The 14,006-nt window shown below is 40.2% G+C and overlaps 1 protein-coding gene across 1 annotated transcript; it reads right to left on the reverse strand.

The window, feature by feature from the left end:
• Positions 1–247: 247 nt before the first annotated feature.
• otub1b (OTU deubiquitinase, ubiquitin aldehyde binding 1b) lies at positions 248–13,548 on the reverse strand. Its single transcript, XM_034676794.1, has 8 exons — positions 13,344–13,548; positions 9,872–9,937; positions 9,642–9,703; positions 7,727–7,825; positions 7,426–7,544; positions 5,642–5,726; positions 5,277–5,471; positions 248–833 (listed from the first exon to the last, which is right to left on the reverse strand). Exons 1-8 carry the CDS (start codon positions 13,426–13,428, stop codon positions 636–638), a joined length of 909 nt encoding a protein of 302 aa, XP_034532685.1. The 5' UTR covers positions 13,429–13,548; the 3' UTR covers positions 248–635.
• Between the last annotated feature and the right edge of the window lie 458 nt (positions 13,549–14,006).

Consider the following 14,006-nt stretch of genomic DNA (forward strand, 5'->3'; position numbering starts at 1 on the left):
TTTTAGAGCCTTTTAACAGGGTCTCCCCATAATAGCTTGTTTCGTTTTCTGAGACATTGTATAGTGGGAAATAGAAGAAGAGTACTTCAATTTGCCATGTATTGTTATACTTTAATATATTCTGATGAGAACTGTTTTTAATTGGGTATATTATATTAACTGGACGTTAGTGATGGTGTTACTGAATGTGACGTTAGTGTTCTAGGGTTAAGCTACAGTGCTGTCTGTAACAAAACATGACAATACATAAGATGTAAATCCCTTTAATAAAACTCAATGAAACGCAGTGTAACAAAGGAAAAGAATCCAACATAAAGCAAGTAGATAACATTTACAACCACAAAAGAAAAAAAAACCTGTACAACTCTAAATGCCTGGAGTCACTTCTATGTTCCAAAGATTTTTTTAATTAACCATTTTGTGATGACTGAGGGAGGAGTTGGGGGAGAGGGGGGGAGGGAGGGAGGCATGTAATGTGATTTAACTTTTATTTTCATTTTTTTCAAATACATGAGTGTAATCTCATACACAGACGTACGTTTCATCCACGTGTCTGCTGAAGTTATTTTTTTTTTTAAATCCGCCGCGGTCGCGTTCAGCAGGAAGAGGATGAGGCGGGCCGTGGGCCGGGAGTGTTATTTGTACAAGATGTCGTAATGGCCGGGTCTATAGAGGAGAAAGATGCGTGGGTCTCCGCCTTCGGGAAAGACGTGGTGATTGACGGTTCCCCCCTCTCCTCTGTCCATGTACTCCACCAGGATGGATACGTTGAGGGCCTGGGCTAAGGCGATGATGTGAATGTGGTCACTTTCTTTAGACATGGGCTCTACCTCCTTGAGAAGAGAGAAAAAACAAGCACGAGGAAGAATTAGAAATTGAACATTTTGATCGTTTCATTCAAATTTAATGACAACAAATATCAAATACAGTCAAAAATAAGCTTTTCCTCTGTCTGTAGAGCTGCTGTGTGAGGCTCTGTGAACATTTAACATCTGAAGATTAAATTAGAAGCTACATGGACTCCAGAGTAAAAGACACAGAAGCTGGTGACATGATATTCTATTTGAGTAAAGATGTTTCCAAAGAGTGAAGGCACTGGTCAGCGATTGAATGAGAGCTCTAGTTGCACAGATCAGACCTAACACGGGACTTCCACCAGAGTCTGGTCCGTCTCCGATCCACTGTGGTCTTGCTCTGTGCTCTCTTGTCCGTCAACACCCACTGGTTGCGTTTTCAGAACACAGCACAGAGCAGGACCACCAGACAGCTGGAGTCATGTTACCGAGGTTTTCCTGCAATAATCACTGAATCAAGGATTCTCCTCCTCCTCTCCTCATCCATGTTGTCTTTCTGGTCCTCTAAAAACCTCTGACCTGTTGACTCCAGGCCTGGCTCCGCTCATCATGACGGTTTGTTGTTGTAGTTAAGTGAAATAGGATCTGGTGATAACACAGAGTGTTTTATTCTGAAAATTAACCGGATGTTTTCATTTTGTTTTGGTGAAACCTGACTTCCTGTCCCGCGTCGTGCTCCGGCATCCGGCAAAAATAGAAGTCTTGTGTATCTGATCCAGAAGACTCCGACTTGCCAGGATCAGAGACACAGCTGAATCACAACAGAGCAGGATCCAGTGGAAGTTAACACATTGACTAGAATAGAAACCTATCAGATCTGGTGCTGTGACGGATCAGAGACGGACCAGACACAGATCTGGTGGAATTTGGCCTTAAGAGTGAGGAACGTGTGATTCATTTCACAATTTAACATAATGTGGTGGTGAACAGTTTCCTGCTGCTTACTCTTGATGCAGATAAGAGTGAGAAAGGTTGAGACAAAGAGTTGTTTTCTTTAGTTTGGACATTTGTGACGCAATGAAACATCCTGCGTCCGTGAAGAGTGTGAACATTAACAGAAGTCTGAGAAAAGTAAAACATTCCCTCGTCTTCTGGTGTTTGAAACCTTTTCCAGAGGACTTAGTTCAGCGTCAGTATTCCTCTGTGTATCGGCTGCATTGTATCAAACAGGGCTTCCACTTTGAGGTCTTGATCCCAGTGTCAGCATTTGTTTTGTCAGGATCAGCTGGAGGTTGCTCTTGATAACAATAGGTTGCTCAACGTTTGTAACTATCACACGGCCTGCTGCAGTGTGTAGTTGTTTATTCACACGTTACATAAAGTTCAGTTTAACCAAACACTAGGATATAATCCAGAAATGAGAGCTCACAGATCGTTTGGAGAGACGGGCTGACTGGTTCAAACATATACTCTACATCTACCATGTGAGACAGATGCAGTTTGTGTTCAAAGCTGCTCTGCTAAAAGAATATGGACAGCAGATGGTGTTTGTTTGCATTATTTAATGTCTAATGTGGTGGGTCACACAGATACAGGCACTGTGTTAATGAAAACTCTGACAAACGTATGTTTTGCTTTTGTTGACAAGATGAAAACGTTAGTGGAGGACCGCCGGACATTCAGAATCCATGTTTCCCCCGCTGTGCCTCTAATCTTTAAAGATAAAAGTGATGACTTCCTGTGACAGGCTGAGTTATTACTTGAGTTAGTTTGGTCTCTACCTGCAGCAGGTGTGCTTTATGAACCAGCTCTCCTCACCTCCATGCATCTGTCTCATCTTCATTGATGATTTTACCCCCTGGTGTGTGTTAGTGACAAAGACACAACCGGGGGACGTCTGTTTACTACTTGCCGTTTTTGCCGCTATCACCGTAAAAAGCTCCCGTCTTCAGCTTGATTTAATCCAGTTTGGTGAAACATCAGACACATTTAGTAAGTTTTGATCAACTCCTAGTCATCAAAGATGCAGATGCATTTCAGAGTGCCGTGAACTGACTGACTGACCACTGCAGGTGCATTCAGGGACCGTCGTAAATGTGCAATACAGCCTTGTATTTTGCGTTCATGGTATTTTTATTAGAATCAAGAGAATCAAAATACAGTGGTCACATCAAGAATTTTTCCTTTTGACTTTTTATCAGAGACAGGCTGAATTATTTCACTTAAAGGTGACATATCCCGCTTTTTTCATCAATATATATTGGTCTAAGAGGTTCCCAAAACATGTCTTTAAAGTTTATGCTCAAAAAAACACTTTGAAATCAGATTTTGGCATGCCTGAAAAGTCCTCTTCTTCAGCCCTCCTCAGAACACTCTGTTTTCTCTCTGACCACGCCCCCTCAGGAAGTGGATGTGCCCTCGACTCTCCAGCACGTTGGTCTAATGTTTACATGTTGGCTGAATATACACGGCTGCTCAGAGATCACGTTACTTCAACCCTCTGAATCTGATCCCGAATCTGATCCTGACGGAGAGGAGCCTGTCGACGTGTGTCTTGGTACACAGCTAAGAACATGTAGCTATGTGGCTATGCTAACTAGCGCTAGCACTTATCCATGATAAATAAAAATCATCCACTAGATCTTCAAATCTGCAGACGTGGGGAGTAAAACCGACCTCTACCAGAAAGGCAGCAGGACCTTTCTGAAGGATTGGTCACAGATTCTGTTTCTTGTTGTTCTATTTGTTAGTATGTCGACGTGTGTCTTGGTACACAGCTACAGCTACAGCTACAGCTACGAACATGTAGCTATGTGGCTATGCTAACTAGCGCTAGCACTTTTCCATGGAAAATAAAGATCATCCACTAGATCTTCAAATCTGCAGACGTGGGGAGTAAAACTGACCTTTGTGTTTATTAAGACAGCCTACAACTAGCATGCCTCCCTCCTAAGCTCCTTGTTAGCACACATGTGTGCAGGTAATGAAAAACGGAGGAGGGATTCAGTATTATTTTATACAGTCTATGGGCTGAACAAGCTCCGAGCTCTGACTCCGTGACAGACCGGATATTGTTGTGACGTAACAAAAACACAGAAGTCTGAAACGGCTCGTTTCACACACATTTACAGAAAGGTGTAGAAATCAGAACAGGGGCAGAATGGATTTTTTTCATTCTCGGGGGGTTTGTAGACATGCCAGGGTAACATATTTCAGGTAGAGAACCATTAAAAAGTCCATTTTGCATGATATGTCACCTTTAAGAAATTACACAAAGTGTTAAAGGAGTGAAATAGTGCTGACTTAAACACTTGGTACAACCCTGTTACCAATATCTGATCGACTACATTAGTTATTATAGGGGTGTGGACTTAGCCTCAAGGTTAAGTTGTGTGTCCATGTAGCGGGTGGCCCGGGTTCGAATACAGCCTGCGGCCTCCTTCCCGCCTGTCATTCCCCCACTCTCTCCCAGTTTCCTACACTATCCACTGTCCTCTCCTCTATAAATAAAAGATGTAAAAGCCCCAAAAATATAACTTAAAAAAAAGAAGAATTCTTTTAGAGAGACAATGTTTCGGCAAAAATCAAGACTAAAATGTTTCGAGTTATTGTCGGCTAAATCTATAAAGGGCTGAACAGACTAAAATGTGAACCTTTCTTCTTCTTTTGTTCTTAATCAGCAGTTTGCAAACAGCTTTCAGATGAGCTACAGCCACTGTGTGTCGGGTGTACTGCATTACAGCCAGGCATGGAGTTAATAAAGGAAAACCTATTTCTAAGATGAGGTAATGTGGCATTAATTCATCCCTCATTATAATCTAATCTAATCTTAAATTTATATGGGATATGTAATAGTTTTTAGACATAACACAAAATACTTTCATGACTCATTACAAATTGTGTTTTTCTCACTAACCGTTGAAACATGAATTGGTCTGCTTGGAGTAATCACTAAATCATTTTCAAAGCCTACCCGGGCAAACTTCCAACACATTCTCTTCTCTCCTAATCTGGGAGGATAAATCCTGAATGATTTTCTTTGGACATATTTATTTTTTTATTGAGTCCAAACTTTCTCTGAGTTAATATTTAACTCATCATTTTTATACGACTGTAACCTTTGGATTAGCTTGGCGTGGTCTTTGATGTCTCACCAAGTTAAGTGAAGGTTAAAATTATAAGTCAACTCAAATAATTGTACATATTCAATCTGATTCTGGTGCCCTCTCAGCAGAAACCGATAGTGAGAATGACTTGTGGACCTGTTTCATATCTTTCCAAATAAAAACCTCTGTTCAGACTACCCCTCAACGTTTTAACACCCCATCAACATTTACTACCCAGCCCATATAAGGCGAGACAATCACAGAAGAAATGACCAAATTAAGAAGATATTGGGCAGGAAATTAAACTTGATTGCAGACACTTTAAAGTCTGACAGTTTATTAAAAATCCATCAAAGTGTAGATTTAATGAACCCACCTGCTGACAGAATTCCTTGACCGAGCGCCCTCCCTCTATGAAGTGCTGAAAGAAGCCGTGCTCTCGCTGCAGGTAGCCTGAGGTGAGCAGCCGCAGGTACACGACCACGTAGTCCGACACGTTCTGGTCGTTGAAGGAGTTCAACACCTCCTGCAGGGTCGGCTGTTTCTCACACAGTTCGATCAGGTCCATGAACTTGGAGGAAAGACATTATTTACATCGTTAGATTGATTTGGACATGAACAGCTTGCCAACTTGCTGCACATGTAGCGTCTGAGGATGCTGGAGCTGAGCAGATACAGTGTTTTTGGCGGATGAGCGGTCAAGGTTGGCATTAACAGTTTCTTTCCATGCAGGAAACTCACAGTGTTGTGAAAGTCCTCAATGGTAAACTCGGTGAAGCCCTCGTTGACCAAGTCCAGTTTACTTTTGGATGCGACCGCTTTGAACCTGAAAAAAAAAATGACTATGAGAAAAGTACAAACAGCATGTTGTTGGTTAGTCCAATAAAAAAACATTGGTGATAGAGGACAGACAGCAGAAACATCTTGAGGCACTCAACTTGACCGACAGTTTTAAATATAAGAGACTTTACAGTTTGCTTTTTATACAATATTAATTATTCAACTTTTACATTTTTAATTTTTTTAAAAACGTAGTTACATTTAACCTCTTTTCTTCTTCTTCTCCTTTTTAGACTGGCAATTTTTTATCCTGCATTTCTGGATTAAACACACTGAACAGCCATAACACTGTGACCACTGGCAGGCGGACTGAAATCACTGATCCTCATGGGAGGATGTGAGAGACTTTGACAGTGATGGCTAGACGACCAATGGCCTCTCCCAACTTCTCCTAGGTGAGATGAAGATCAGCACCTCCAAGTCTGAGTATCCCCAAGTGTCTCGGGGTCTTGTTCACGAGAGATTGACAGACGAATCGGGGCAGCATCAGCAGTGATGTACTGGTGTGTCGTGGTGAAGAGAGAGCTGAGCCAGAAGGCAAAGCTCTCGATTTACTGGTCAATCTACGTTCCAACCCTCACCTCTGGTCACGAGCTGTGGGTAGTGACCGAAAGAACCAGTTTGCGAATACAAGCAGCCAAAATGAGCTTTCTCTGCAGGGTGTCTGGGCTCAACCTTAAGGCCAAATTCCACCAGATCCTTCTCTGATCCGTCACAGCACCGGATCTGATAGGTTTCTATTCTAGTCAATGTGTTAACTTCCACTGGATCCGCCCCGTTGCGTTCCAGCTGCGTCTCTGATCTGGCAGGTCGGAGCCCTCTGGATCAGATACACAAGACTTCTATTTTTGCCGGATGCCGGAGCGCGACGCATCAATCTCAACAGAGCAGATTGAGTGGGACAGGAAGTCAGGCTGAAAGTCTCCAGTTAACAGGGTCGCTGTTTAAACCAAAACACCTGCCGATCTCTGCCACAGCTTTTTGAGTTCAAAAGGATTTTAAAGCCATGTTGAAACATCTTTGCTACTCGCGCTTATCTCCTCTCACGTGTTGATTCAGTGAATCCATCTGTGATGAAATATAGCACCATCTAAAACAGACCAGCTGAGTCTCTTCATGCTAACAGGCTAACTGTTGTGTTGCTCATAACGATACCTGCCTGTCCGTCTGCTTCTATGGTGTCGCTCTGATGAATGGCATTCGTCTTTGTTTTACTGCCCTCTATTGGTCTGGTGGTGTAGTTCATTCACTTTTTTTTTCTCCATACGTCACTGGCCTGATTTGCACAAACTACCCGGGACTTCAGCCCACGGTCAAAACGCAAACAACAATGGGGGCACAGGAACCTTTTAGTTCAGGGTAAAAGACCCCAGAACTCTTGGTCGAAATGCACCTCATGTCTCATCAGGTCAGGACAGTTTTGAACCTGGCCTGGTGAGAGGGGGACCTTGACAGTAGGTGGTCATAATGTTATGGCTGATCAGTGTACACAGACATTGTAAGGACTCTAAACTCACACTTCCTGAAAAGACAAACACCTGTTGGATGATACCGAACATTTGTACAGTCAAGGTATAAACTCTGCAAAGGTTAGACATGTCAATAAAACCTAAGTACTGCGGACGAAGCCTTTAACAGCCCAGAACAACGTGTGCTAACTCGGGTCTACAAACAGTGTCACCCACTTCTGAAGTTCTTTGCTGTCATCTAGCAGAGATTCGAGATGTGCGAAGCCAAAGGCTCTGTAGAAACAGTTCCCATCTGGTCGTGTCTTGCGAATGTACGAATATTTTTTGTATAGGTCCTGCAACGACACAAGAGACATTCACAGTGAAAAATAAAACCAAATGCACAACCTGTATCTGAACATGTGACAAACAGACTCTTCTGTTTGTGGTTTGAACAGCATGAAGCTGTGAAGTGTGGAGGAAATGCACCCTGATGTGGTTGCAGAAATGTGATAGCAGGTAGTGTGGTGTGACGGACCTTGATCTTGAGCTGATAAACCGTGTCATCATCAGCGTACTCCCTCTGCAGCACCGACAGGTCCTGTCTGTCCGACACTAAAGGGTTACTGTTGGCTATCTGGACGCCCACACACACAAAAGTTAAAATTAGTTCATGCAGCAGAAGCAGCTTAACTCTTTGGTGACTGCCCCTGAGGTGTGGGGGCTGTGTTTGAGGTCTCCACAGGGGTTACAATTTCAACCAACAAGAGTATCTGAGCACGTTTCATGAAACAAAACCTCCACCGTCATCTTAAACTGTTGGATTTGTTATGTTTGTTTTATAGAATAACTTATTTCATGAATATGTCACTGATGAGAAACTACTTTCAGATTTATCTTAACAAGCCACAGTGAATGTGTCTGATTACTGAAGTAGGTTGTTAACATTTTATATTTCATATTATAAAACAGGCCAAGAGGTCATGAAAAAACATCAAATGTGAGATTGATGGGACCATGTGCAGCCAAAGAAGTTGGTAAAAATATTTAATGTTTCAGGCTCCTTCTGACTGGAATCATTTAACTTTAAATATTCTTTGTCTTCCTTCCACTTTTTTAAAAATAATTTGTTTTCCATCTCAACAGAAACTGTTTCTGTTTTCAGTAAAGCCCTCACTCTTCCTCTTCTTCCTTTACTTATTTCTTTATTTATTTTTAGGACTATTTTTATTATTTTGTGTTTAATCATTGCTCCTTTAGTTTATTGAATTTTATTCTATGTTTCCCTTGTTGATTGTACCTTGTTTAAGGTTGTACCAACCCTCCTTTTGTTTTTGTTTCATTTTTGTTTGTTTTGTTATACACTACCAGTCAAAAGTTTGGACACACCTTCTCATTCAATGGTTTTTATTTATTTTAATTATTTTCAACATCGTAGATTAATACTGAAGACATCAAAACTATGAAATAATCTGGTTTTGCCATAATCTGGATTACAACAGTAGTCAAATAGGGCTATCCATTGTGTACTAACCCTACCTCTGAACGACACAACTGATGGTCTCAAACACATTAAGAAGGCAAGTCATTCTACAAATGATCTCTTGACAAGGCTCATGTTCATTAGAAACCATTCCAGGAGACCACTTCATGAAGCAGACTGAGAGAATACCAAGAGTGTGCAAAGCTGTCATGAAGGAAAAAGGGGGCTACTTTACAGAATCTAAAATATAAAACATATTCTGCTTTGTTTAACACTTTTTTGTTCATTCAATAACTCCATATATGTTCTTTCATAGTTGTGATGTCTTCAGTATTCATCTACAGTGTTTACAATCATTACAATAAATACAAACCCCTTGAATGAGAAGGTGTTTCCATACTTTTGACTGCTAGTGTACATGTGAACACATGTATTTATGTGTAATAATTCATTTGTTTTAGTTGTTTTGTATTGTTGTTATTGTGGCAATATTTAGGTATAATTACTGTTGTAATTGTAATAATTATTGTTATCATTAAGTTTCTGTTTGTTGGTTTGTTTGTTTTTGTATTTATTATCTATCATTATCATTATTTTTTGGATTCATTCATTTATTTAATTTTATTGTTGTCATTTAAGAATTGTATTGTCTTTTATTGTTATCTGACATTGTCAATTACAAGTGTTCAACACAACTGTCAAATTATGTCAAAAAAAGTTCTAATAAACAAATAATAAAAAAACAAGCATCATGTCTGATGTTTATTCCAATAAACACATTTCTTTGTCTCAAGTTCGACTCCCGTTTGCGACCATTTCCTGCATGTCTTCCCCCACTCTCTACTCCCCACATTGCATGTCGCTCTTTGGCTGTCCTATACATTAAACGACTCTTTGAAACTCTTTGATTAACCTTTGTTTACCTTCCCAAAAAGACAACAGCCCTCGTCAACAATAAGCGATTTCTTACCTCTTGCTGAATTCTGTCCTGCTGAGCAATTATGGCCTCATCATATGCAAGGCAGTTCACTCCTGGAAGATAAAGGAGAGGATTCATTTCGATATGCATCAAGTCAACACAGAAGCATTCTAATAAATGAAATATTTCAGAGGCCAGACTGTGAAATCTGGGAAGATACTGAATGTTTGAAACAACAATATGACTGACAGTGACGTCTCATACTGATATTTCTTGCTTACTTTGTTGTAACTCTTCTTTCTGATTTTGAGATGAGCTATGAGATGTGATGCTGGTAGTCCCTCCTCCTAAAATGTCACAGGAACAGGTCTTTAGGCTTGGGTGTCAGGAACCAGTTCCAACCTGGAACTGGTTCAACATTTCTGAGATTCATGGATTATTGTTATTATTTTCTCAAAGATCTGTTTGTTTTTTTTACACATGAAATACAGAAGATCAATGTAAACAATTAAAGCAAGTGATGTTTTTCTTGTATAAGAAAACAAAATAAGTGACAGAATGAAAAAAATAATAATAATAATAATTTAAAATAAAAGATAAATACATAAGAAAATAAATAATAGCAGAAAAACAATAATAATAAATAATAATTTAAAATAAAAGATCAATAAATAAGAAAATATATAATAGGAAAAATACAAGAAAATAAATAGGTTAATATTTAAAAACTGAATGAGTGCAAAAGGTAAAAAAACAACAATAATAACAATAAAAATAAACAATGATAATAACAATATAAAATACAAACTAGGAAATAAAAAGATTAAACACCACATATAATAATCTACATCTATAGGACTCATGGATTTCATTGTTTAGGATTGAACCTCAGTGAGAGTTTTACAGTCCACAGACGCTGTACTTAGGACCAGGATCTGCTGTGCAGACATAACATGACATCATGTGTGACGCAGTGTGTCACCAAAGTAATGAGAAGGGGATCAAAAGTCTGACTACGCTTCACTGAAGAAGTTAATGACACATTAAAGTGCAGCTCGTGTGGTGAAGACACTTCATGGAAGGGAGGGAGCAGGTCCAATATGATGAGGTGTTTACTTCAACACAGGGGGAACTTGAGGGACTGCACTGTGTTCAATGTGCTGCAGTCCTCTGTTCACAACAATGCCCCAACCATAGCTGCAGCAACTTCTCAACCAATTCAGGTAAAAGACAGTTTAGCTCACATTACCATTAACATTGAGGTAAATGATTCCCATTTACAGATATTTCAATGAAATTTAGTTTGAAGAGCACTCTTCCACCTCTGGTTCCTATGAAGAATAACTGAAGTGCAAAGTTTGTCAATCTTCTTGTTGATCTATCCTTTAAGACAGGGTAAACAATCAAACAGTTGACTTTTAAGAGCCTTATCATCCCAACAATGAAAGCCGGCTGATCTTTGTTCTGGTAATATTTGATATTCTTCGACTCTCCAAAATTACAGGAATTTAAATTAATAATCGAAAAGAACCAGAATCAATAAGCTGATCACTATTGGAATCAGAAAATTGAAATGGTACCAAAACATCACTGTCTGTCTCAAGACCTGGTGTAATACTCCCACACTGCTCACATTTGATTTCACATTTGAACCACAGACTGTATAAATAATGGACGTAGTCTCCCTGATGTCACCCATCTGTGTCTGTGTGGAAGCCAATCGTCAGTGGGAGCCATATTGGTAATGCTGAACTCAACCTAATGTCTGTTGAGCTAGTGGGACGTAAAGAGGCGGGCTTTGAGCCTCCTCGCTGACAGCTACAGTCCATATGTGCTTATTTGGGCAAAACTCATAACCTTAATATCTTCTGAATTGTAGCGTTAGAAAATAATTCACCCCCCCATACAGTGTGTGCCGATAGAGAAATGAGCTATCCAGACGCCACTCGTATTTTTGTACCAGGCAAGCAGTAACCTCCGCTCAAAAAATATGAGTTCAGTGCAGAAGTGTTAAAAACTGCAGTTCATCGAGGATCCACTAGAGGCTGGCTCCAGAAGTACCGGAAACCACATACACACAAATTCAAAGAAGTTGATGTTTACAGCAGAAATAAACATGTTTACAGTCTGGTACCATAAACTGTATAAAATATGGACATAGTGTCCCTGGCGTCACCCATCTGTTTCTGAAGCGCTGTTTTGAGGCTAATTGTTAATAAGATGGGCTTTTGGATCCAGTTGTTTTGGTGGTGGAGAGTTTATCAGTCTGATAAACTGGGGTTTCCCAAATTTTTTAGCCCATGACCCCCACTGTCCCTCTAAGTGATTTAATGTGTCTTCATTTAGCTGGTCTGCAGAAAATGTCCCTACCTATATGAGCATGTGTCTGTGTTTCCTGTGCTGTTATGAATTAACCTGCTACTACTGATGCTTTTGATAATTAACTGTTCACTAACCCTAAACTTAGGAGTCATCTGGGAACAAAGAAAGACAGAAAACTCATTAAATTTTCTATTTCCAAGGTTTTATTTTAGGTTTAGCTACTATCTTTGTCGATATTTTTTTTACTTTAATGGGTAGAATGAACTATTTTTAGATAATTAAGAAAAAAAAACATTTTGGGAGACATCTCACGACCCCCATTTGTGTCCCGACCCATACTTTGGGAACCCCTGTGATAGACAGCAAAATCATATAATATATAATAATCCCTCCTAATTTAAATGCATAATAAGAACCTACACTATTTACTATTTACTTTAAGTTACATAAGTACACAGAGAGAGAGTGGATCAAATATAACTGGCTGCATGTAAAATGTAAATGTTCAAAGTGTTTGCTGTGTGTTTTTGTTGATTGTTCCTGTCCTGGTTTTTGTTTTTAACTCTGTAAAGCACTTTGAATTGCTCTTTGTATGAATGGTGCTTTATAAATAATCTTGCCTTGCCATTCATGGTGCAAATAATCTGATGTTATTCTGGCTCACTGACTGGGGAAGAAGGGACCCCGTGCTGTGACTGAACACTGTCTGCTTTGATTCACCTGCACAAACCACGAGGGTGAACAACAAGAGATCCCAGTCTAATGATTTTAGCTACATTTAAGAAGCATGTGTTGAACTGTGTGTATGCATCTTTTAGTTCAGTTAAAAAAAAGATTGCACATTAAGGTGTCCTGTCTGGTGAAGCGATCGCACCAGCGTTGTGACAGAGAGGTTAGGGTTAAATTGTAATAAATTGAAGCATCGAGTCAGACATCTGCATCTTATTTTTGTTTGTTAACTCTGACACCACGTGCAGCCACAAAATCACTAAACTCAGAGTGAAGGTTTCCATAAAAACACGTTAATCCACACAGCAGCTAACGACAGTCTGCTAAAGTAAGCTAGCTCGACCTGAGCGAAAACAAAACAAATACTGCTCACGACGAATAAGGTCGTTTTCACTTTAAAATAGGCGGTCCTGTCGAAAGTAACAAGCCAATGCGTTCACTATCTCCTTATATTAAAAGTCCCGGGACTGTCACTCACTGTTTCCCTTTGATTTACTAAAGAACCTTTTTTTTCTTTGTGTAGCAGCAACGTTGAGCTAGCTAGCGTTAGCAAACAAGCTGTGGCCTCTGTCCCCCTCACCGCTGAGTCTGCCCCCCTAAACACGGACAGGACCCCGGGTAACACAGGGACAGGACGAGGGGTCTGTTTCAGAGGAAAAGACACACTGTTAGTTTGATTTGTGTTGTAACGGTATCTCTCACCCTCCATCTCTCCCTGTGATGATTCCTGCTGCTCCTCCGCCATCTTAGCTGTCGAAGTCTGTTTCCTCCTTCTGCCTGACCTCATTCATTACACAGTTCCGGGCGGAGTCACAGTAGTTTAGGTGCTGATTAATATACTTTTACTTTGAGTGTTACTGTACCAACACGGTGCACTTACATATCAGAAAAACTTACACAAAATAGTACAGTTCACTAAACTGCTGAAACAGTCTTTTCAGTGGAGATTGGAATAGCATGGTAACTCAGGATGTGATACTACAGGGCCTACATCACATTAAGGCCTATGCTGCCCCCCTCCCTGGTGCCCTCATGACCAAAAGAAACCCTTTTGGATTCTACTGTAGTAGATAAAACATTAAAAATTGTCATCTGAGGGGCCTTTCCAGAGGAAAGTGCATGAAAAGGTGCCCTCTGGATGCCCCTTAGATGTAAAAAGGTGCCCTCTAGTTGCCCCTAAATGTATGAAGCTTAAAAAAAAGTGCCCTCCAGAGGGCCCTAAAATGTATCGAACATTCAAAAAAAAAAGTGCCCTCTGGATGCCCCAACCAATGTGTCCGACGAATAGACGTTCCCTGCATGCTAATCAAATGTATAAAGCTTAAAAAGGTGCTGTCTGGATACCCCTTAAACGTATAAAACATA

The sequence above is a fragment of the Notolabrus celidotus genome, chromosome 23 (genome assembly GCF_009762535.1).
Source record: "Notolabrus celidotus isolate fNotCel1 chromosome 23, fNotCel1.pri, whole genome shotgun sequence".
Lineage (NCBI taxonomy): Eukaryota > Metazoa > Chordata > Actinopteri > Labriformes > Labridae > Notolabrus > Notolabrus celidotus.

What these genes read in the sequence shown, in the direction of transcription:
- otub1b (XM_034676794.1), bottom strand. Translation starts at nt 13,428, where the DNA reads ATGAGGTCAGGCAGAAGGAGGAAACAGACTTCGACAGCTAAGATGGCG. An exon ending in AGGACAGAATTCAGCAAGAG is followed by an intron (nt 7,826 to 9,641) that starts GTAAGAAATCGC and finishes GTGGGCGTCCAG; the next exon opens with ATAGCCAACAGTAACCCTTT. An exon ending in GACAGCAAAGAACTTCAGAA is followed by an intron (nt 5,727 to 7,425) that starts GTGGGTGACACT and finishes TTTTTTTTTCAG; the next exon opens with GTTCAAAGCGGTCGCATCCA.